The sequence below is a fragment of the Pungitius pungitius genome, chromosome 12, assembly GCF_949316345.1.
Source record: "Pungitius pungitius chromosome 12, fPunPun2.1, whole genome shotgun sequence".
NCBI classification, from domain to species: Eukaryota; Metazoa; Chordata; class Actinopteri; order Perciformes; family Gasterosteidae; genus Pungitius; species Pungitius pungitius.
Window position 1 is genome coordinate 1,433,038 of NC_084911.1, and position 22,746 is coordinate 1,455,783.

Sequence of the window (22,746 nt, forward strand, 5' to 3'; positions counted from 1 at the left end):
ATCTGGGAATATATATGTAAATGAATTTGTTAAACTTTATTAAAATTGTATTTTTTATTCTGATTAACATTTTATTCATCGTTGTTTATTTGCTTATGTCTACCATTTGTTTATCGGTGCAGTATTCTATTTTAGGTAATATCATTAATATTAAGGTGTTACCCTCTGCAGTAATTATAGTTACATTTAGCAGCCAATAAATGAATCTGTATGACTAAAATATAATAAAGCAGAATTATGCATTATGAAAATAAAATAGAATTACTGCCCTCTCGTGGTCACACTACGGAACTGCAGTGAATTATACGTGCATTCTACTGTATTTGCTCAAATGTGTGTTCAAATGCGCGCCACTTTAAATTTTAAATAAGACATGATGATGATCTACTACTGGGGTTAAATCGCAAACATTAAATGTATTAACTATAGCAACTAGATTGTAATATATTACTGGTGACTATAGCCGACGTAGAAAGTTACAGTTATGACAATGGCTCTTGTGATATTATCTGCATAAATACGTCTATAAATATAAATACATAAACAAAATGTCTGTATGTAATACAATAAGACTTTTAGGACAATAATACATAGATAATGACATAGTTTTCGTTATGACAGCTGCACTCGTAATACGGTAGGAGGCCGTTTCCGCTTTACGGTAACGCGTCACTTCCTTTCCCCACCGGCGCTCCGTCGGGCTTTTCCACATTTTGCGGACCGCTTGGATTAAAGGTCCATTTAGGGTGTCGCATCGATCGCGGTAAGATTGCACACACGGATGTACAGACGTATGAAAAGCCACCGGGTCCCGACGTGTTGGAAGTGGTGTCGCTGGGGGTCTGGTGCGCGTGTCAGAGCTCCGCCGGCCGCGTTAGCTTAGCCATGCTAGCGCGGCCACCTGGCAAGATGGCGAGCGTTAGCCGCTTTTAGCTAAACCGATATCGTTTGGATAATTCGTGTTAGTAAATCAGCTGTTTGGCCTCCCTTTTTATATCTCTCCGATGTGTGTTCATTTTTGTAACTGTGCCACGTGACGTTGGTACAAGGCGTCGTGAGCTAACGTTAGCTAGCGGTGCCAGATGTTATCTGGTGCAGCTGATCCATGGAAGATGTTGAATGATGCAGCAAAACAACCAATATGCTTTACGCCTTCAATGTAAATAAGTTGGTCAACATATTCTCCTGAATGTCATCTTAAACGTATCGTCCAGTGACCATGTGATCATGAAGCAGTGGTGTCTCTTCTGCTAACGGAAGCTTTTTCATTCATCCATTCATTCATTTTTTTTACTTTTAAGGTTTGCACATTCCATTTTCAAGTCTGAACCATCACCATCACTCCCTGTTGTACAGATGGCTAAGGTAAATGCTGCATCCATTAAAGTGATGTTATTCACTGTGAATAGTAGCAAGAAGAGATGTGATCCCTTGAATAAAACAATGAAATTAATAATAAGACTAGAGAAAATGTGATGAATATTTAACTACTTACTGAAATGCGAAGGACGAAATGAATCTGCAGCTTATTCTATGAAAGCATTAATTATTGGTTACTTGGGGGTCAGAGATGACGATCAGTGCCTAGTTATTGATCAGATGGACAAATGGGTGCTGCCCCCCTGCATGTTTGCACCCTCACGCTGTCTCTAAACTAGACCTTTTCTCCCCTGGGACGTCAGGTCATGGCTAAGTTCAACGCGCCTGTGATCCAGGACAACCCGTCCGGATGGGGTCCCTGTGCGGTGCCAGAGAAGTTCAAAGACATGCCCTACCAGCCCTTCAGCAAAGGAGACCGCCTGGGGAAGGTGGGCTGTCTCTCGCGCCGAATATTTGTTTTACGGCCTCTAATGAAATATCCAAGTTGTCCTCGGTTTGCCTCACGGTGTTTGTTCCCCCCGTCAGGTCGCCGACTGGACCGGAGCCACTTACCAAGACAAGAGATACACAAGTAAGATCTGTTCTAAATGTTTCTCCTTTGTGTCTCCTTCCCCCCGGTGAGCTGCCTTGTTCAAACGTAGTTCCCTATTTTTGCTTCAAAAACGGTAGTAAATACAGAGAAACTAAAGCACATCTTGAATGACGCTGTTTTTAAAGTCATCGTTTCCACCGTTTAAACATTTGGTTCATTTATTGTCGTTAATGAAAGCGTTTAAACGCGTTTTAACCCGCTTTGCTTGTATCATTGATACCACTGATCACTGATCCTCGCCCCTCAGATAAGTACTCCTCTCAGTTTGGCGGCGGGAGTCAGTACGCGTACTTCCACGAGGAGGACGAGACGAGCTTCCAGCTGGTGGACACGGCCAAGACGCAGAAGACCGCCTACCAGAGGAACCGCATGAGGTTTGCTCAGGTACGAGCCCACGAGCCCTCGGGCCGCACAGCAAGTGTCTCCCTGTGGATTTAAAAGCCCCCTCACAGCGCGTCTGTTTTTGGGGTCCGACAGAGGAACCTGCGGCGGGACAAGGACCGGAGGAACCTGACTCAGTTCAACATGCAGACGCTCCCCAAGAGCGCCAAGCAGAAGGAGAGGTGAGTCCTCCTGGGCGCCGCCGCGTCGTGGCGAGCGAGCTTCACGGACTTCACTCGCTTTGTGTTTCTGTCCTTCAGGGATCGCATGCGCCTGCAGAAGAAGTTCCAGAAGCAGTTTGGCGTCCGTCAGAAGTGGGACCAGAAATCCCAGGTATCCACACGGTGTTCGGTTCATCACTGGAGCAGCTTCTGTCACAACATCACTTGATATTTGACTAATCAGTTTGTTTTACCTTGTTTGTCGATCGCACTCTAATTGATTCACTACCTTTTGTGTTTTTGTAGCTTAATTTTTCTGTTGATGGCAATGATGTTTACGTGTTCTTCCTGTACCACCTTCCCCCCCCCCCCCCAGCTGAAACCCAGAGACTCCTCAGTGGAGGTTAGGAGCGACTGGGAGGTGAAGGAGGAGATGGACTTCCCCAGGCTGATGAAGATGAGATACATGGAGGTGGCTGACCCTGTTGACATGTGAGTGCCCCCCCCCTCTCAGTTGATCCAGCTGTGCACACAGGAGGTGACGCCTCTTGTCTCCTGCAGTGAGTGCTGCGGCGCTTTGGAGCACTACGACAAAGCCTTTGACCGGGTCACCACCCGCAATGAGAAGCCGCTGAAGAGCATCAAGAGGATCTTCCACACGGTCACCACCACCGACGACCCCGTCATCCGCAAGGTAGGACGGCGCTGACCCCCCCCCACCCCCTCCCCCCCCCCCAGCGAACCTCTCCTCGTTGTTATTGTTCGGATGCTTTGACGACGTTTGGTTCTCTCTCAGCTGGCTAAGACTCAGGGCAACGTGTTTGCCACGGACGCCATCTTGGCCACCTTGATGTGCTGCACGCGCTCAGTCAACTCCTGGGACATCATCGTGCAGAGAGTGGGCAACAAGCTCTTCTTTGATAAGAGGGACAACTCTGACTTCGGTGAGGCTTCAACGTTACAACACTGTGACCACGTATCTCCAGATGTGTTGATGCTGAATGTTGGCGGTGAACTGGAGGATGGATCCTCTTTAGCTGATTATAACTTTTAAATATGAACAACGAATCGTTCTTTGAGATGCAAAGTTTGAATGCTGTGTATTTTCACCGTGTGGTATTCGTAGTGTTTGCCCCCACCACGGCCTTTGACCTGCTTTAACACCTGTAACCGCTCCGCTCAGATCTGCTGACCGTGAGCGAGACGGCCAACGAGCCGCCGCAGGACGAGGGCAACTCCTTCAACTCCCCCCGTAACCTGGCCATGGAGGCCACGTACATCAACCACAACTTCAGCCAGCAGTGCCTACGCATGGTGAGCTAAGCTAAGCTAACCAGCAGACATGGGTGGGACTCCGGGTGGTGCTCGCTCTGCCTGGAGTTCATTTGTCCACCGTGGTCCTATTTTATGAACACGTGCTTGTTTTTTTTTGTTCAGGGTGGCGAGCGATACAAGTTTCCCTCCCCCAACCCGTTTGTGGAGGAGGACGCGGACAAGAGCGAGGTGGCGTCTGTGGCCTACAGGTAAGGCCCCCGCTGAGTGAATCACGCGGCGCAACAACTCGTCTCCACGCAGGCTGACGGCTGGTTTTTGTTGTTCAGGTACCGCCACTGGACGCTCGGGGAGGACATCGAGCTGATCGTCCGCTGCGAACACGACGGCGTGATGACCGGCGCCAACGGAGAGGTGTCCTTCATCAACGTCAAGACTCTCAACGAGTGGGACTCCAGGGTGAGAGATGGGTGTTTTTTTTTGTTTTTTTTAGCTTGTCTCTTTGAAATGTCCCAAACTAACCCGTCTTTGTCTCTCAGCATTGCAACGGGGTGGACTGGCGCCAGAAGCTGGACTCTCAGAGAGGAGCCGTCCTGGCCACCGAGCTGAAGAACAACAGCTACAAGCTGGCCCGCTGGACCTGCTGCGCCATGCTGGCTGGATCCGAGTACCTCAAACTGGGGTGAGGAGCTTAAACCAACGAGACGTTCCTGCAGTAAATCCATCGGTCCCTCAGGCCCCCTGAATGAAGCCCAACACAAAGTGACGCCGCTGTTGTCTGGCCTCCCCTCCAGGTACGTGTCTCGGTACCACGCGAAGGACTCGGCCCGCCACGTGGTCCTGGGGACCCAGCAGTTCAAACCCAACGAGTTCGCCAGCCAGATCAACCTGAGCATGGAGAACGCCTGGGGAATCCTCCGCTGCGTCATCGACATCTGCCGCAAGCTGGACGAGGGCAAGTACCTCATCCTCAAGGACCCCAACAAGGTGAGCCGGCGGTTACCCACAATGCTCCCTGTGCGCGGCGCGTCCCGGTGAGCTGACGCGTCGATTGTCGTGGTGTTTTTTGTCTGCAGCAAGTGATCCGGGTGTACAGCCTGCCCGATGGGACCTTCAGCTCTGACGAGGAGGAGGAGGAAGAGGAAGATGAGGAGGACGAGGAGGAAGAAGGTGAGGTTTAGGTGGTATTTGAATGTCTCTGTAGTTAAATGATCACGATGAGATTCATCATCCATGGTTTTCTTTCCTCTCTCGTTCCAGATGAAGAGAACTAACGCGTGGAGTCGCCCCCCAGTGACTAAAGCAAGTCTTCATCCTGCGTTGGAACAGGATTTAATTTCCCTTTGAAGCTCAATAAATAAAGATTGGCCAATCGACTTTATTTGTGGTCTCTGCTCATTTCTTCCTGATCGACAGTCCAAACGAAGGTTAAAAGTAGAAATGTGATGCAGATGTCAAACAGTGTGAATTCATTGAGTGGATTTTACAGTAAAACGTGTGTAAGAACTTTTATTCCTTTATTTTTAAACTAACCCATAGCATCATATTTCGTGTTCTTATCTGTCTGCTGTTATGCTCCAACCGCCGAGTCAAATCTGACTTATTATGGTGATAAATGTTTCCTTCTTCCTGATGATCAGGTTGCTCCAGTATAAAAAAATATATAAGTGAAAAATGAACATATTTTATTAAAAAAAATAAAAGAACTGAGTCAACCCCAAAATAGATTTTATTTCATTTGAATACAGAGTTGTGTTTTTAGTAGGGCTGTGAAAAATAGCGCGTTAACTACATTAATTAGTTGTTTGTTGTTAATTACGTCAATTTTTTTTAACAGATTTCACGCATGCGCAGTGACAAATTATTCAGGTCGGGAAAGAACCTCTTCCTCTAGAGAATGCACTTCATCCTATACAACACATTACTGCCACCTGCAGGCAGGGGGGTGGGGGTGCTAGCGGTTTTATTATTGTTCGGTCTGAAACGGCGCGCCCAGTGACTGATGGTGTAGCAATATTGTTGTTCGGGTGGAAATCGGGAGAAAGGTCGGTCCGGGAGATTTTCGGGAGGGGCTTTGAAATTCGGGAGGGTTGACATGTCTGGTCATGTCTGGTCATCGCAGCCCTTGACCATCAGCAGCACAAACACGTTTTGCCGACCGCAGCAGAGTGGCATAAACTGCAGAGGCTCGTGACCCTTCTAGAGCCATGCAGGGAAATCAGTCTGTAACTTATCAAATAACATTGATCTGATTATTTTCTGGAATTAATTAAACCAAGTCAAATATCAATAACATCTATCTTTGGTATGCATTTCAGAGAGAAAAAATGGTTAGGATTCAGGTGTAATTGCAAATAGTGATTAATCCTGATTAATCCACTGAAAATTCTGATTAATTTGATTAAAATTTTTAATCATTTGACAGCTCTAGTTTTTAGACGTTGGTCTACTCCCAGATGAAGTGCAGAGAGGTGTCTCCGAGTCTCTCGTGCATCAGGCGATCGATCCTCTGACTCTGAGCGGCGGTGAAGGTGTTCTTCCAGTCGCCGATCTTACCTGCAATGAAATTCTTCTTAAAATCCACATGGGAAACCTGCTGCTGTTCTGCACGTGTGTCAAACATTACCTTTGCGCATGAAGTCTTTCTCCACTATTTCTTTTGGCAAAAACGTGTAGTTTGCTCTTGAGTCTCTCTTCATGGTGTCGAATGTGGCTTTTTCCACAACTCGCTCAATGGCCGCTTCGCTCAGGTTTTTCCCCAAGAAGTTGCAGATCTTAATCACTGCCCCCTTAAGGTCCTACAGGAGGGAATGAAGCCCTCGAGTTAAGACGCTGACAAACACTTCATCAGAATGTTTACCAGCAGGCACGTCTTACTAGAACCATGTCCTCGTAGGTGAGGAAGAGGATGGTGTACTGGTCTCTCTCTGAATGCCAGTCCCTTATGTGGTCAAACCAGGATGAAGCTCCAACTGAGTGACACACAAGTTACACAAGAGAGTCAGAAACACGCCTGGTGTTGCATCATGGCGTCTGTGCCTTGGAAATATATAAGATGTGACTCTACAGGACGTCGTTGAAACGGCGTCCCGATATATAATCAACTTAGAATAAACAAAGAGACGTCATGACGTAAGTTATTAAGCAATAAATCTGTTGTATTTTTACCTTGAATTGTCTTGGATTTCAAAGTAAATGTTTTTTTTGCTTAAGATTCTTTTGCACTTTCACCTATTGTGTGAAGTGGGTTTTTTTTATTAGTATATTATGACAATAGCATAATAGATAAATGTCCACAAACAATTACAGGTATTGTCAATATTTTAATTTTTTTTAAATAAAATGAAACATTTTCCCAATCTTTCTGTAGACTCTTAATGGTCTTCCAGGTTCCTCACCATTTCCCACCAGATACTGCTCAAAGAAGTCCTCGAAGCTCTTGGGGGTCTCCAGGCTGCCGCAGTGGCTGCTGAAGTGGAAATAGGAGACAATGTTGTCCTTTGGATTCCGCATCACGTAGATTATCTGACACAAGAACAAACGCACCCGGAGATTAACACACACACACACACACACGTGTTCATGTTTCGTGGACTACTGACTTTGGCCTTCTTGTCCCTCAGGCCCGGGGGCATGAGAGCCGGGGTGAGGTGAGAGGAGAAGAGTCGGGGGGAGGGTCGCAGGGCGTAATCCTTTTTCGCCTCTGCATACTCCAGCCAGGGCATCTGCTCCAGGTTGTTTGGATATTCAGGCAGAGCTCCGTCCGCCTCGCAGATGGATATGATGATCTGTTGAGTCCATATGGTTCCTGTGGGTCAGAACACGTGGTGCGTGTTATTAAATAACAAACTAAATGGCGTTGACAAGTAAGGAAAAAAGAGAAATATCACGTCAATATGTAAGGTGGAATTTCTTTTTTTTAAAGTCAAAGTTCATTGTGTCTAAAAGTGTCAAGAAAGAAGAGAAAAAAAAGACAAAAAGAAATAAATGTTAGGTTGGAAAAAAATAATATATATATATAAATATTTTGAAAATACAATTATGTAAGGTGGGAAAATGTCATGGAAAAAAAGCCAAAAAATATTATGTCAAAAAATGTTTTAAAAAAGAAAGTCAAAATATGTTGTCGAAAATCAACATTGAATAAAAAGGACAAAAGATATTAGGTAAAAAAATAATTTGAAAATAAAAATCAATATGTTGCTATGGTTGTCAGTATGGTGGGAAAATGTCATGGAAAAAAGTCAAATATGTAAAGGAGGAAAATGTCATTGTTAAGTGTGCGTTATTGGCTTATTCCTGCATAGATACCTGGCATCACAGCTGGGAAACACTGCCTCAACCAGTACGCCTTAAATACAACACTAACCCTCCTGGAGTCTCTTTGTGAATCTATGAACACTGAACATGCTACATGTACAGAAGATAACTTCAAAATATCAGGAGGAATCAATGTCATGTAAGTAATGTGACGGAGTAATGTGATGAAGAATAGCTTATCTCACTCACCTGACTTTGGATAAGTGACGAGGAAAACGTCACTGTCTCGGATTTCAAAGCTCTGCAGGGAGTCGATGTGCTCTGGAGTAGACATACCGATGGCAAAGTTGTAGTTTTTGTACCTGAAGAGGTGGTTGGTGATCTTCTCCATCGTCCTGAAGCACACAGAACAAAAGGAGGAACGTTAAAGACCAGGAGCACCTCTCTGCTGGACTCTGGACTTTGACGTGTGTGTGTTATTGGCTGCTTCATGTATAGATACCTATAAATACAAATACAACACAAACCCTTCTGGAGCCTCTGAATTGAAAGATATTTGAAGTATTCGAAGATTGGAAGCCCGGTTGGGGATATATTTAGCAGAAATTCAGCCAAAAAAATTATCTCATTCTGGGAAATTTATTTATCAGATCACACGTCAAGTATCAGCGCTGCGTTTGCAAAGGCAGGAGCAGTTCAGGCAGCACACAGGTCAGAAGTACAACTAACTAAAATCAGGAAGAACATCATGTTTTATAACCCTTGTAAAACAGAAAAGACAATATTTATATTGGCCCTAAACTAGCCATCCTGAGTTGCTCTGTCTCGCCCATCCGAACATTACTCTTTGCTGCATTTGTGCAACCCACTTCACATATCTTTTTGTTTCACATTTTTTTATCTTTTTCTAGGGTTTTATCCATATGTCTCTTATAAGTCTTAAATAGGGTAAAACCCAGAGTGCCTTCTTTACATTTCTCCCATATCGATATGGTTTCCTCTATTTTCATCATAGTTCAACAGGTTTTTTTATTTGTTCACACATTGCTTTAGAACACCAGAGAAAGGACACAATGCGCAATACTGTGAACCCAATCAAGAAACTTCTACTGTATTAGAGGAATACAGCGCTTGATTGTTGAGGCTTATAACACCAGTTCACCTGTATTGTTTTATTTCTCCTATGTTTGTATCACCACTATCGACTATGATTTTCCCTTTTACCTTTTAATACATATTCCCACAGATGTGTATTCCGGTCAAACACTTTTCACTGTCGGATTCTCAGTCCTTTTTCAAGTTCTGATACGCACAGCTTCCAGGTTTGGTAAAACACCAGGAGTTACACCAACCACCCACATATTTCCTAGTATGAAAAACAACAAATCTTTTCCTGTGTCCTTATTTCCTCGTCTAATATTCTAAACTGCCAGTCCACAATATATATATGCTGGACTCCGGTTACCAGAGGTACCGTTCGACATGGATTTCTACCGACTAAGAGTCGACCTCCGGATAACTCAAATTAATCCCTTCATTCTTTTTTAAACTCTTTATTTATTTACCTAATCCCTAATCCTAAATCTCTACACTTACTCTTGAATGCCAGTCCACAAAATATATATGTAAGACTCCAGTTACCAAGGCACGTCTTTATGATATACAGACTTCAACTTGGATTTTTACCGACTAAGAATCGACACCTGGTCCTTTTTAAACTCTTCATATATTTTTATTTACTTAAATCCCTAAACCTACGGACACTTATTTACTTTCCCTGTTATTCAATTGTAATTCAATTGTGTGTAAATATGTGCTTTTAATTTACATGTGATCAACATCAAATTTTCAAATGTAGTTTTCAATTTAGTGGTCATATAATGACCTTACTCAGTAAATGGACAGAGACGTATTCTGCAGTTAACAAAAATTCTTTTAGGTGTATCCAATTACAGACATTCTATTAATTTAGAACAAAAGGTTATCTGCTCACCTATTGACGTTGTGGGCGCCCTTATTGTCAACGCTGAACCACGCCGCCGTTCCTTCAGTTTGGTCCGGAAAACTGACGTCCTCGTCTTTCTTTGTCCCGGTCAGCCAATCACGTCGGGGTCACCAAATTGAAAGACTTTCAACGTGTTCAAAGGTTGGAAGCCCGGTTGGGGATATATTTAGCACAAATATGCCAAACAACTTCTCTCGTTATGGGAAATTTATTTGTCAGATCACAGGTCAAGTATCAGCGCTGCGTTTGCAAAGGCAGCAGCAGTTCAGGCAGCACACAGGTCAGAAGAACAACTATCTAAAATCAGAAAGAACATCATGTTTTATAACCCTTGTAAAACAGAAAAGAAAAGATTTATATTGGCCCTAAACTAGTGGTGAGCAGGTTCTTCCCCCACCACACAAGACCCAGTCACATATGATTTAAGGGTCTTCTAACGTAATATAAACTAAACGACCAAAGTGTGTGTGTGTGTTGTATGGTGCTTGTTGTGTCCCTAACTTCCATCCTGACTCTCTCTGACCCCGCATTCTTAAACCAGGACAAGGCAATGATTCTCTACCTTAGCACTGAGAAAAAGCTTTTTGATTATCAGAATGCTGAGCATGTGTAATGTACAGAAAGATAATTTTAAAATATCACGTCATGTCTGTCAAACGCACTAATAGACGAAATACTTGAGTTATTGATACGCGGAGTGATTTACAGGCATATGTAGACTTTCAATGAAAGGACAAAATATGGAATAAAATCACTCCTTTGACCCTAGAATGTCGGATTACTATTGCTTCATATTTTTATATAGTTCTGCAATTTATTTCTCAGCTGCTGAGAGTACTACGACTACTATCACTTAAAAGCATTGCCTGATGGCAACATGGAGTCATTTTGTACATTGCAGCTTAGACAAATATATCACTCCACAACATTTGGAATATGAACATGGAAAAACATTATGGTGTTTGAAACTGGGTTATTTGATTAAATAGAATCCGTTAAAAAAGTACACACTGTCAGTTAGCAGCAGGATGTACTAAATGAAACAAATAAAAGGTCTCTTAAGGTCAAGTCCACTGACATCAATGGGAAGCTAATTTAGAGCCATTAGCATCTGCCTAATTATGCAAACGCTCCAAATAGTTCTGCATTTAGCAGCAGAACTCTGCAGAAAACAACCAGAGCACAGCAGCGTGGATTATTTACTCAAGGATTTGAAGATAAGATTCATCATCCATTTTTCTTTCCTCTCTCGTTCCAGATGAAGAGAACTAACGCGTGGAGTCGCCCCCCAGTGACTAAAGCAGGTCTTCATCCTACGTTGGAACAGGATTTAATTTCCCTTTGACGCTCAATAAATAAAGATTGGCCAATCGACTTTATTTGTGGTCTCTGCTCATTTCTTCCTGATCGACAGTCCAAACGAAGGTTAAAAGTAGAAATGTGATGCAGATGTCAAACAGTGTGAATTCATTGAGTGGATTTTACAGTAAAACGTGTGTAAGAACTTTTATTCCTTTATTTTTAAACTAACCCATAGCATCATATTTCATGTTGTTCTTATTTTTCTGCTGTGATGCTCCAACCGCCAAGTCAAATCTGACTTATTATGGTCATACATATTTCCTTCTTCTGTATGATCAGGTTGCTCCAGTATTAAAAAAATATAAGTGAAGAATGAAAACACATTTTATAAAAAAAATAAAAAAATAAAAGAACTGATTCAACCCCAAAATACATTTTATTTCATTTGAATACATTGTTGTGTTTTTAGACGTTGGTCTACTCCCAGATGAAGTGCAGAGAGGTGTCTCCGAGTCTCTCGTGCATCAGGCGATCGATCCTCTGACTCTGAGCGGCGGTGAAGGTGTTCTTCCAGTCGCCGATCTTACCTGCAATGAAATTCTTCTTAAAAGGCACATGGGAAACCTGCTGCTGTTCTGCACATGTGTCAAACATTACCTTTGCGCATGAAGTCTTTCTCCACTTTTTCTTTTGGCAAAAACGTGTAGTTGGCTCTCGAGTCTCTCTTCATGGTGTCGAATGTGGCTTTTTCCACAACTCGCTCAATGGCCGCTTCGCTCAGGTTTTTCCCCAAGAAGTTGCAGATCTTAATCACTGCCCCCTTAAGGTCCTACAGGAGGGAATGAAGCCCTCGAGTTAAGACGCTGACAAACACTTCATCAGAATGTTTACCAGCAGGCACATCTTACTAGAATCATGTCCTCGTAGGTGAGGAAGAGGATGTTGTACTGGTCTCTCTCTGAATGCCAGTCCCTTATGTGGTCAAACCAGGATGAAGCTCCAACTGAGTGATACGACAACACAAGTTACACAAGAGAGAGTGATGCGGCGTGTCACGCCTGGTGTTGCATCATGGCGTCTGTGCCTTGGAAATATATAAGATGTGATTCCACAGGACGTCGTTGAAACGGCGTCACGATATATAATACACTTAGCATAAACAAAGAGACATCATGACGTAAGTTATTAAGCAATAAATCTGTTGTATTTTTACCTTGAATTGTCTTGGATTTCAAAGTAAATGTATTTTTCGCTTAAGATTCTTTTGCACTTTCACCTATTGTGTGAAGTGGGTTTTTTTATTCATTATATTATTACAATAGCATGATATATAAATGTCCACAAACAAGTACAGGTATTGTCAATATTTTCATTTATTCAAAATAAAATGAAACATTTTCCCAATCTTTCTTTAGACTCTTAATCGTCTTCCAGGTTCCTCACCATTTCCCACCAGATACTGCTCAAAGAAGTCCTCGAAGCACTTGGGGGTCTCCAGGTCACCACAGTTGCTGCTGAAGTGGAAATAGGAGACGATGTTGTCCTTTGGATTCCGCATCACGTAGATTATCTGACACGAGAACAAACGCACCCGGAGATTAACACACACACACACACACACACACGTGTTCATGTTTCGTGGACTACTGACTTTGGCCTTCTTGTCCCTCAGGCCCGGCGGCATGAGAGCCGGGGTAAGGTGAGAGGAGAAGAGTCGGGGGGAGGGTCGCAGGGCGTAATCCTCTCTCCCCTCCGTGTACTCCAGCCACGGCATCTGCTCCAGGTTGTTTGGATATTCAGGCAGAGCTCCGTCCGCCTCGCAGATGGATATGATGATCTGTTGAGTCCATATGGTTCCTGTGGGTCAGAACACGTGGTGCGTGTTATTAAATAACAAACTAAATGGCGTTGACATGTAAGGAAAAAAGAGAAATATCACGTCAATATGTAAGGTGGAATTTATTTATTTTAATGTCAAAGTAAAAATTTTGCGTCTAAAAGTGTCAAGAAAGAAGAGATAAAAAAGACAAAAAGAAATAAATGTTAGGTTGTAAAAAAATAACATATATATAAATATTTTGAAAATACAATTATGTAAGGTGGGAAAATGTCATGGAAAAAAAGCCAAAAAATATTATGTCAAAAAATGTTTTTAAAAAGAAAGTCAAATTATGTTGTCTAAAATCAACATGGAATAAAAAGGACAAAAGAAATTAGGTGAAAAAATAATTTGAAAATAAAAATCAATATGTTGCTATGTTTGTCAGTATGGGGAGTAATTTTTCCGGAGTTAGAATAATTTTCCTCTAAAGGAGTAATATTTCATCTTTTTGGAGCGTAATCACTACCCGTAGCCAATAGAGTGAGAGTAAAAATTCAGACTAAAATCTACTGGAGTAAAACAGCGTGACCACGCCCACCACGTTTCCTTAAATTTCGTTTCTACCGCCATGACACCTCTCGCTACGGAGGAATGAGGTGACGGTTTTGGGGCAGACTCTGGTTGAGTTGAGCGACAGAAGACGCTATTCGTAGTAACCCGTCAGGTAAGTAAATTGTTTTTTGGTTGAATTAATTTGTTTCAGGAAACCTTAGTAGCAAATTTGCAATTAATGCAAATATTAAGGTAACATTAGGTTATCAGATATGAACAGTAAAGTTAGCTTCTGGTTGTTGGCGTTGCCAGTTGCTAGCACTAGCTTCTAACTTGTTCACTTTAGTCGCAGTCAAACGTTAGTTTGCAGCCAATTAACATACATTTTCACAAATGGGTCCTTAGATAAGTCTCAATGAAGCAGTGTTAATTTAGTAAGCTAACTATCAGCTACGTTATCAGTAGCCAGCAGACTTCACTGAGCACATGCAATCTTGTTTGATTCTGTGTAACATTATAACGTTAGTACTGTGGAGGGACCGTCTTTTACTCAGATAATACTTTTCTTTTTTACCATTTTACTGTTAAAAGGGCTCTGTAGACAGACAGTAACAAACTGCAGTTGGCGCTAACGCGTATTTGACTCAAGAAAGAGCTGTTAACAACCGGTTTAAACTAGTTTGTTGGCGCTAACGCAGTATTTTACTCCATAAAGAGCTGTTAACAACTGGTTTGAACCAGTTTGTTGGCGCTAACGCGTGTATGTTTTTCGTAACGAGATCTGTGATGTTGCTGTTTTAAGCTAGTTTTTTAGCACACTGGCTGATGCAACATCTGTGTTGTAACGTTCACGTTAACTGTATTACACATTTTATGTTTTTTAGCATGACTAATGCCTTTCCAAATGGTTATTTTGACCTGTTAGTACAGTGTTATAAAGACGTCATTGAAATGTCTTACTTTTATAATTAAGTAATTGTTAAAGCATCACGTCTTTTTCACGGTAGTATACCATGGTATTTCTAATGTTGGGAGGTACACCGGTTCTTTAACTGTTATACATACTAATTGTTGTTACGTTAATTGTTTTTGTCATGAAGGATGCAGGCCGTACGAGTGAAGTACAGAGATCGTCAAAAGTACATTTGTTATGAGGGACCACCAACCTTCAAAACCTTTTTAGATTGTGGTGAGTGAAAATATTATTCTCACTAATCTCTGGGACAATTTAATTCGGAATTAAATTTGTTTTGCCTAACTGAAAGTTTTTTCCCTGGAAAACTAAAGGTCTGTCATGGAACCGTAAGTCAGTTTTAGGACAATGTTAAATTAAAAATGGCCTTTTGACTTCTGGCTGTGTTTTTCTGCAAATAGGCAACCAATTCATCATTGAGCTTGTCTCTTGTTATTTTGTCTTCGCAGTTGTCAAGAAATTTGATATTCCAACCGGGGACATAAAAGTCTATGATGAAACAAACACAGAAGTGGATGAGGATGTGTTTGAGTTTCTTCTAAAGAAACAAGACCTCGGTGTGCTAAAGATTTGTTTACCCCAAGACCGAAATCTTGATGGTGAGTAACAACTTGGTCAATCCAACATGTTTTGAATATGCAAGACAATTAAATGTATCCCATTTATTCTTTTAAACTTCAATTGAGATATTAGTCCTCTTATTTTTTACTTGCGTGTTGCTCCTTTTCTGGAACTCTAGTGTGCATAATACAATGTAAAATATTTGCATTTCTTGAGTAATAAGGGATGTCTGCAGTAATATTGTTGTAGTCACAATGCTAATCGCATCGGTTACATGTTAATATGATTTCTAGATTCTTTGAGTTCCACTTCATGCTGCTCCTTTGCAAGCTTCAGTGGAGACAATGACATGGACTCAGATGACACCATTATATTGCAACACAGTCCTGCTACAAGTAAAAGAGATGACGGAAGTTGTCTAGCTCAGGTGAGCTCTGCAGTTTCACTTCCATCCATTCAGAAGATTAAAACAAATGCCAACGTTGAGTGCTAAATAAGTTGTTAGATAAGTTAACAAAAAATAAGTCGGAAAAAAGTGGCCATCCTGCTTCATAATACCGGATGTTTCATTTCTGTTTCATTGTGTTCATTTTTGTTATTCCCACTTAGATGGTTGAAGAGATCCTGAAGAATAAACCTGGAGGAGAGAGGGTTTTGAATGAGTACGCCCGGACAAAAAGTGTAACAGACGGCAGAAGGCGTGATATGGTCAAAATATTGGTTGCACATATGACAAGTGAACATGGGTATGTTGTCATGTTATCATTACATACCTCCACTCCAATTACAATTTCTGGGCTTAAATTGACACCGTACCACACATCATTTTTTAGCCTGTTTAATTTACGCATCAATACTTTTGATTGAAGCACATGCAGTGAAGTCTGTCTTTGATTTTGTTTATGACAAGTCCTTCAAGGCGCATTAAAGAGGACTACGCAAGGGGCATCACTGCCTTATTTCCAAATCTGGCCGATCCTAGGAGCAAGTTTGGCTATGTAAGTGCATTAAAAAGGTCTAATCTATTTACTTTTCATTTTTGTGAACACCCCTTTTTTCATCCTTACAACATAAATATTTCAACTGCGGTCTTACAGTTGGAAGGAGTTTTATTTACAATATAGTCTGTATATCACTGTATGGCCACATGTGCTGTTGCTGTTTTAACTTTTTGAATCCAACTGAATAACACTTTTTTACTTTAGGAGCATTATTACAATGCTGAAGATGGTAGCGGGTATCTGGCATGGAGACTGAAGTTTGTTCAGAAGGAAGCGTCAAATGGACAAAAGAAGACCGGCAGTCAGTTACAAACACAAACAGGTATGTAAAGTTTCATCATATAATATCTACTAATAATGATGCATAAGAAAAGGTTTAATAATTTAAAATTAATTGTATTTTTCTTTTGGAGATGTAAGTGCCTACATAGCCATCTTTGCATGGTTTTCCAAGCACACACACACACGCACGCACGCACGCACGCACGCACGCACGCACGCACGCACGCACACACACACACACACACACACACACACACACACACACACACACACACACACACAGTTCCTGGAGAGGTGGCCTACTGTCTACAAGCAGAAAGTCCTGGAACAAAGCCAGGGTCTCACACAGACAGCCGACCTTCAAGAACTGCTTCAAAATGCTCAATGCACATCGGACCTGGAAAATGGTATGCTGAAAGTAAAGGATAAGATTTAAAAAAGGGAGGATTTACTTCAAAAGGGAAAATGGGTTGACTTTATCCTTAATATCTTGAATATTTCTCCATGAATTTTTACTTTCAGGCTTGGACAGTGACATGTCATCCATTTTGATTCTTGTCCACCTTCTACCACCATCACCAAATGGCCGCAAGAGACCAGGAAAACTTTCAGCCAGACAAGCCAGTAACCATCTCGTGAAATTCCTTAAGGTGAGGGTACAGTTCAATTAAACTAGAAAAACGTCACTGTTCTGATCCCTTTCAATCCCCTTTAAGATTATGGTCAAATAATAGTAAGATAATTTATTCAAAGAAATTTATTTTAACAGTTTGATAACTGACAAATTTTACAGCTGACTAATTCATTATGTTTTCTTCACAGACTGGGACGAGCATCCAGGGGCATCTGGACAGCATCACTGAAAGTCTTCAACCCTACCTGCTAGCTGTGGGGACCCAGAAGAGTCGGATTCACAAGTACTTCATTGTGATTGACAAACATGCAATACCTTGTAAGTCAACAGACACACTTGCCAGTTTTGATGAGCTTTTCAAAGCTCATTTTGTCTTTGGCACGTCTTACAACCAGGATCTGGTAAATGTGTACAACTTCTTGCAAACCACTATCTATGAAATCGATGTTGACATCACTAAGGTGAATCCAAGGGTTGCAGAGTTGAGGGCTCGGATGCTTCATTGAGATGGTACATAGCGGTTTGGTTTAAAAGCTTTGTGGCGGCATTGAGTTGAAATTACAATGTTATGTTTTATTTGCAAAAGCCCGCATGCAAATGCTAATTCCCTAACAAAACACTTGAAGTTGATCCACGGACTTTGTTCAGGAAAGACCCTTCGTCTTAAATGTGGTCAGGCTGGTTGTTCACAAGTTTATGGCACCTTTTGTGGGTTTCGAATGCACCTCAATAAGACACATGAACCGTGTTCTGATCCTGGGGAAGGCCCATCTACATTTGATGATTTAGCAGCAAGTCATTTTCATAAGTTGCCAGCAAAAGGTTCACCTTCTGATTCAGTTCTTAAAAGGAGTCTCGTAGATAGCCGTGCTTCAACAGTTGCCGAACTTAAAGTGGCAGGTGTAGGGAAAACAACCATTAACTCTGGTGATTTCAATGGAAGAAATTATTGATGATATCCATAACCAGGCAAACGAATCCGTGAAGAAGTGTCTAACTTTACCAGAGCCTATGAAAAGTGACATTGAGAGCAAAATTGATCAGTGTTTTGAAAAAATGGAAAATCCCTTTGGTGTATTAAATTCTGAGACTAAAAGAAGGCACTATTTTACAGAAAAGTGGGGTGGAGTAGACCTAGTTGAATATGTTCTTGGTACAAGATTTGATACTCTGTGCAATCGCACCACAGGAGCTTATGATCAGGTTGTTGTCACCGATAAATTTGTTTACATCCCTATTTTGAAAACTTTACAATTTATTTATAAACATCCAAACATAAAAGAGATGATGCAGACATCATCAAGTTCAGGAGAAATTCTTCATGACTTGTGTGATGGAGATCTTTTCAAAAATCATGGTCTATTTTCAAAACAGAAGAATGCATGTCACGGTTTGGGTCTGCTTGTCTTATTTTGTAGCTTTCTTGTGTCTCGTGTCTCTGGGTAACTTCACTTCCTGTCCTGTGATTGCCTGATTGTTTCCACCTGTGTCCAAGCACCTCCACGCCTACGTGACAGAATGACGCGACCACGTAAGGACTCAGCAGACTCCTGGTGTGACTTGGGCCCGGACTACCTGGATGTGAGGAGCCCGTTTTTCCGGCGTGAAACAAATTTCATATTTGGCCCCAGAAGCTACCAAAGGGCGTGCTTAGAGCTCCGGGATCTCCTCAATCCCAGGAGAAGGAGCCCGGGAGAGAGGAGACGACGCGCCCCCCCAGTGCCGGCACCTAACTCAGCCCCGAGACGCCCGTCAGCGCCCGTCAGCGCCCGTTCCTGCGCCGAGACGCCCGTCAGCGCCCGTTCCTGCGCCGAGACGCCCGTCAGCGCCCGTTCCTGCGCCGAGACGCCCGTCAGCGCCCGTTCCGGCGCCGAGACGCCCGTCAGCGCCCGTTCCGGCCCCGAGACGCCCGTCAGCGCCCGTTCCGGCCCCGAGACGCCCGTCAGCGCCCGTTCCTGCCCCGAGAACCCCGTCAGCGCCCGTTCCTGCCCCGAGAACCCCTTCAGCGCCCGTTCCTGCCCCGAGAACCCCGTCAGCGTCCGTTCCTGCCCCGAGAACCCCGTCAGCGCCCGTTCCTGCCCCTAGAACCCCATCAGCGCCCGTTCCTGCCCCGAGAACCCCGTCAGCGCCCGTTCCAGCCCCGAGAACCCCGTCAGCGCCCGTTCCAGCCCCGAGATCCACGCCCCCGGTCCCGGCCCCGCGGCGCCTGACCATGACCCCTCCCTCCCACCCTCTTGGGACCGCCTGGAAGTCGGTCCTTGAAGGGGGGGTGGGGTCAGGGGTTGGGCCGGAGCCCCCCGCCACGACGACGCCGCAGCCGCACAGCTCGGCGCCCCCCGCCACGACGACGCCGCAGCCGCACAGCTCGGGGCCCCCCGCCACGACGCCGGAGCCGCACAGCTCGGCGCCCCCGGCCACGACGACGCCGGAGCCGCACCGCCCGGCACCCCCCCAGACCCTGACGCCCGGTCGCCGACCCGGCACGCCCCCGAGACCCTGACGCCCGGTCGCCGACCCGGCACGCCCCCCGAGACCCTGACGCCCGGTCGCCGACCCGGCACGCCCCCCGAGACCCTGACGCCCGGTCGCCGACCCGGCAGGCCCCCCGAGACCCTGAGGCCCGGTCGCCGACCCGGCAGGTCCCCCGAGACCCTGAGGCCCGGTCGCCGACCCGGCAGGCCCCCCGAGACCCTGAGGCCCGGTCGCCGACCCGGCAGACCCCCCGAGACCCTGAGGCCCGGCCGCCGTAGCGGTCGGCCCCCCGAGACCCTGAGGTCCGGCGGTCATCCCGGCCGGAGGGACCCGACCCCGTGCCGCCGACCCTTGGAGTCCCCTGGGCGGCTGGGGGTTGTCGGGTTCCCCGCCCTCCCTCCCTTGTCTGTTTTTCTGGGTTCCACCCTCCTTTAGGACCGTCTGGAATTCGGTCCTTGAGGGGGGGGTTCTGTCACGGTTTGGGTCTGCTTGTCTTATTTTGTAGCTTTCTTGTGTCTCGTGTCTCTGGGTAACTTCACTTCCTGTCCTGTGATTGCCTGATTGTTTCCACCTGTGTCCAAGCACCTCCACGCCTACGTGACAATGCAATTCAGATTCAGCTTTTCTATGATGATTTTGAAACTGCAAATCCTTTAGGATCCAAACGAGGAATTCATAAATTAGGTGCAATCTATTTCACCGTGCAAAATTTTTCTCCAAAGTACAACTCAAACCTCCTTAATATTCATTTGGTCGCTTTATTTCATGCCCAAGATGTTAAAATGTATGGCTTTTCTAAAATACTTGAACCACTTGTGCAGGATATAAAAATACTTGAAAAGGATGGAATTTTGGTCCCCTTGTATGATCAGCCAGTGTATGGAACTATTGTCCAAGTTACAGGTGACAACCTTGGTCTCCACAGTTTGTTTGGTTTTGTTGAATCATTCAGTGCCAGATACTGTTGCCGCTACTGTCTTGCTGAGAAGGAAGATTTTCAGACCGAATTTGATAAAGATTCCCCCAAGATAGTTATGCAAAGTCGTGCCCTTCATGCAGAGCATTGCCAAAAGATGCAGACAAATCCAAGTCTTCCCTATGTGATGGGTGTTAAACGGTCTTGCATTCTAAATTCCCTGCAGTATTTCAATACATGTGAAAATTTCTCTGTTGATATTATGCATGATATCTTAGAGGGAGTGGCACAATATGAAATGAAACTGCTCTTACTGCACTTGATTGATAAGTACACAACATCCAAAGAAATAGACAGGAGAATTAAGAGTTTTAACTATGGTTATATGGAGCAAAGCAACAAACCTCCCCCAGTCAAGTTGGGAGAGGACTCAAATAACGTGGGGTTAAATTCAATCCAATCTTGGTGTTTGCTTCGCAATCTACCACTTATCTTTGGAGACTTGGTTTGTCCAAATGATCAACACTGGTATTTACTACTCCTTTTACTTCAAATTGTTAACATAGTATTTTCACCAAAGTTATCAAAGGGTATAACTATTTTTTGGAAACACCTAATTGCAGAACACCATAGGTTGTTCAAGCATTTATTTCCAAACAAAAGGCTACTACCAAAACATCATTTCATGGTGCATTATCCTATGTGTATTCTTAAAATTGGACCACTTTTGCATAGCTGGTGCATGCGCTATGAAGCAAAACACAATTTCTTCAAAAAACAATTAAAAAGCTTCAAAAATGTCACTAAAACATTGGCAAAGAAACATCAAACTCAAATAGCACAGGTGGCAGACATTTGATCCCAACGGAGTGATAATTGGTCCAGGTAAAATGGAAACTTTAAATGTGCTAGACTGGGGCGATGAGATGGCTAAACATATTCATGTACCAATTGAAACCAAGGTTTTAAATGTCAAATGGGCAAAGCACCATGGAAATATTTATCGGTCAGGTTTAGTTGTTTGTCTGAGAGTTCATTGTGAGATGCCAGTTTTTCATAAAATCCACCAAGTCGTTCTAAAAGGTGAGAGGTTATTGTTGGTTACATTAGCCCTGCAAACAGTGTGTCTTGAAGAGCATTTCAATGCATATAAAGTTGTATGTACAAAAGAGGGACCTCATGTAGTTGATGTTAAAGAACTTTTCTGTTACAAAGAATTTGACATACAAATGTCGTATGAGTGTGATGACAAAAGTTTGTTTATTATTCCTATGATGCAGCATGCAGGAATGGAATTTCCAAAATGGACCTTAGAATACAGTAAGATTATATAATTGTAATAATTCTTGTATGTATTCTATAAAATATATTTTTGGATGTATTGTACATTTTTCAAAATAAAGTGTGCTTTGATAAATACTTTTCTCTGTTTTATTCAAAGATATCATTCCAGAGTAAGTTTTCACAGGTTTTAATTAAATTTTAAGAATATATATCAAAGGAAATTCAATTCTATATGGAGTGAAATGTAGTTCTATACAGAGTCAAATACAGTTCTACTCTGAGTCAAATGTAGTTCTATACGGAGTAAAATGTAGTTCATTTCGGAGTCAAATTTTGTTCTATGTTGAGTCAAATGTAGTTCAGAGCTGTTTTAATTTTATGCCACATAGAGTAAATTTTCATCCAATAAAGTTAAAAAAAACACTGAATAGAGTAAAAAAATACTCTGAATAATTAACTCTGTGGAAAGAGTAGATTTTACTTTATTTAGACTGGGACCAAATGTTATATTTTCCAGAGTAAGATTTTCTTCAATTTGAGTTTAATTTACCTGTGTACATGTACAGAAGATAACTTCAAAATATCAGGAGGAATCAATGTCATGTAAGTAAAGTGACGGAGTCATGTGATGAAGAATAGCTTATCTCACTGACCTGACTTTGGATAAGTGACGAGGAAGACGTCACTGTCTCGGATTTCAAAGCTCTGCAGGGAGTCGATGTGCTCTGCAGTAGTGAGACCGATGCCAAAGTTGTAGTTTTTGTACCTGCAGAGGTGGTTGGTGATCTTCTCCATCGTGCTAAAGCACACAGAACAAAAGGAGGAACGTTAAAGACCAGGAGCACCTCTCTGCTGGACTCTGGACTTTGACGTGTGTGTGTTATTGGCTGCTTCCT

The 22,746-nt window shown here is 43.2% G+C and overlaps 3 protein-coding genes and 1 long non-coding RNA gene across 8 annotated transcripts; 2 read left to right on the plus strand and 2 right to left on the minus strand.

Moving 5' to 3' along the window:
• The first annotated feature begins 637 nt into the window (after positions 1-637).
• On the plus strand, positions 638-11,430 carry eif3d (eukaryotic translation initiation factor 3, subunit D). 3 transcript variants are annotated; one of them, XM_062565879.1, is made up of 17 exons: positions 638-763; positions 1,302-1,365; positions 1,683-1,808; positions 1,906-1,951; positions 2,220-2,356; positions 2,450-2,535; positions 2,614-2,686; positions 2,891-3,006; positions 3,076-3,208; positions 3,311-3,458; positions 3,698-3,828; positions 3,952-4,037; positions 4,116-4,245; positions 4,326-4,468; positions 4,581-4,773; positions 4,863-4,956; positions 11,310-11,430. In XM_062565879.1, the coding sequence occupies exons 2-17, from the start codon at positions 1,357-1,359 to the stop codon at positions 11,321-11,323; spliced, it is 1,665 nt and encodes a 554-aa protein (XP_062421863.1). In that variant the 5' UTR covers positions 638-763; positions 1,302-1,356; the 3' UTR covers positions 11,324-11,430. The 3 variants fall into 3 exon arrangements, with proteins under 3 accessions (XP_062421863.1, XP_037332770.1, XP_037332771.1); XM_037476873.2 differs by lacking the exon at positions 11,310-11,430 and adding an exon at positions 5,047-5,167; XM_037476874.2 differs by lacking the exons at positions 1,302-1,365; positions 11,310-11,430 and adding an exon at positions 5,047-5,167 and having other exon boundaries at positions 652-763.
• sult3st1 (sulfotransferase family 3, cytosolic sulfotransferase 1) lies at positions 5,498-10,096 on the minus strand. Of its 3 annotated transcripts, none has more exons than XM_037476877.2 (7): positions 10,040-10,096; positions 8,296-8,441; positions 7,389-7,594; positions 7,185-7,311; positions 6,664-6,758; positions 6,413-6,584; positions 5,498-6,342 (listed from the first exon to the last, which is right to left on the minus strand). In XM_037476877.2, exons 2-7 carry the CDS (start codon positions 8,435-8,437, stop codon positions 6,233-6,235), a joined length of 852 nt encoding a protein of 283 aa, XP_037332774.2. In that variant the 5' UTR covers positions 8,438-8,441; positions 10,040-10,096; the 3' UTR covers positions 5,498-6,232. The 3 variants fall into 3 exon arrangements, with proteins under 3 accessions (XP_037332774.2, XP_037332772.2, XP_037332773.2); XM_037476875.2 differs by lacking the exon at positions 10,040-10,096 and adding an exon at positions 8,574-8,773; XM_037476876.2 differs by lacking the exon at positions 10,040-10,096 and adding an exon at positions 8,549-8,773.
• Positions 11,431-11,755: 325 nt separating the features above from the next.
• On the minus strand, positions 11,756-22,713 carry LOC119220205 (amine sulfotransferase-like). Its single transcript, XM_037475998.2, has 6 exons — positions 22,504-22,713; positions 13,005-13,210; positions 12,797-12,923; positions 12,262-12,356; positions 12,011-12,182; positions 11,756-11,940 (listed from the first exon to the last, which is right to left on the minus strand). The coding sequence occupies exons 1-6, from the start codon at positions 22,643-22,645 to the stop codon at positions 11,831-11,833; spliced, it is 852 nt and encodes a 283-aa protein (XP_037331895.2). The 5' UTR covers positions 22,646-22,713; the 3' UTR covers positions 11,756-11,830.
• LOC134132912 (uncharacterized) lies at positions 16,832-18,004 on the plus strand. The gene is made up of 3 exons (XR_009957113.1): positions 16,832-16,951; positions 17,067-17,194; positions 17,367-18,004. It is a non-coding gene; the product is annotated as an uncharacterized LOC134132912 (long non-coding RNA).
• Positions 22,714-22,746: the final 33 nt, after the last annotated feature.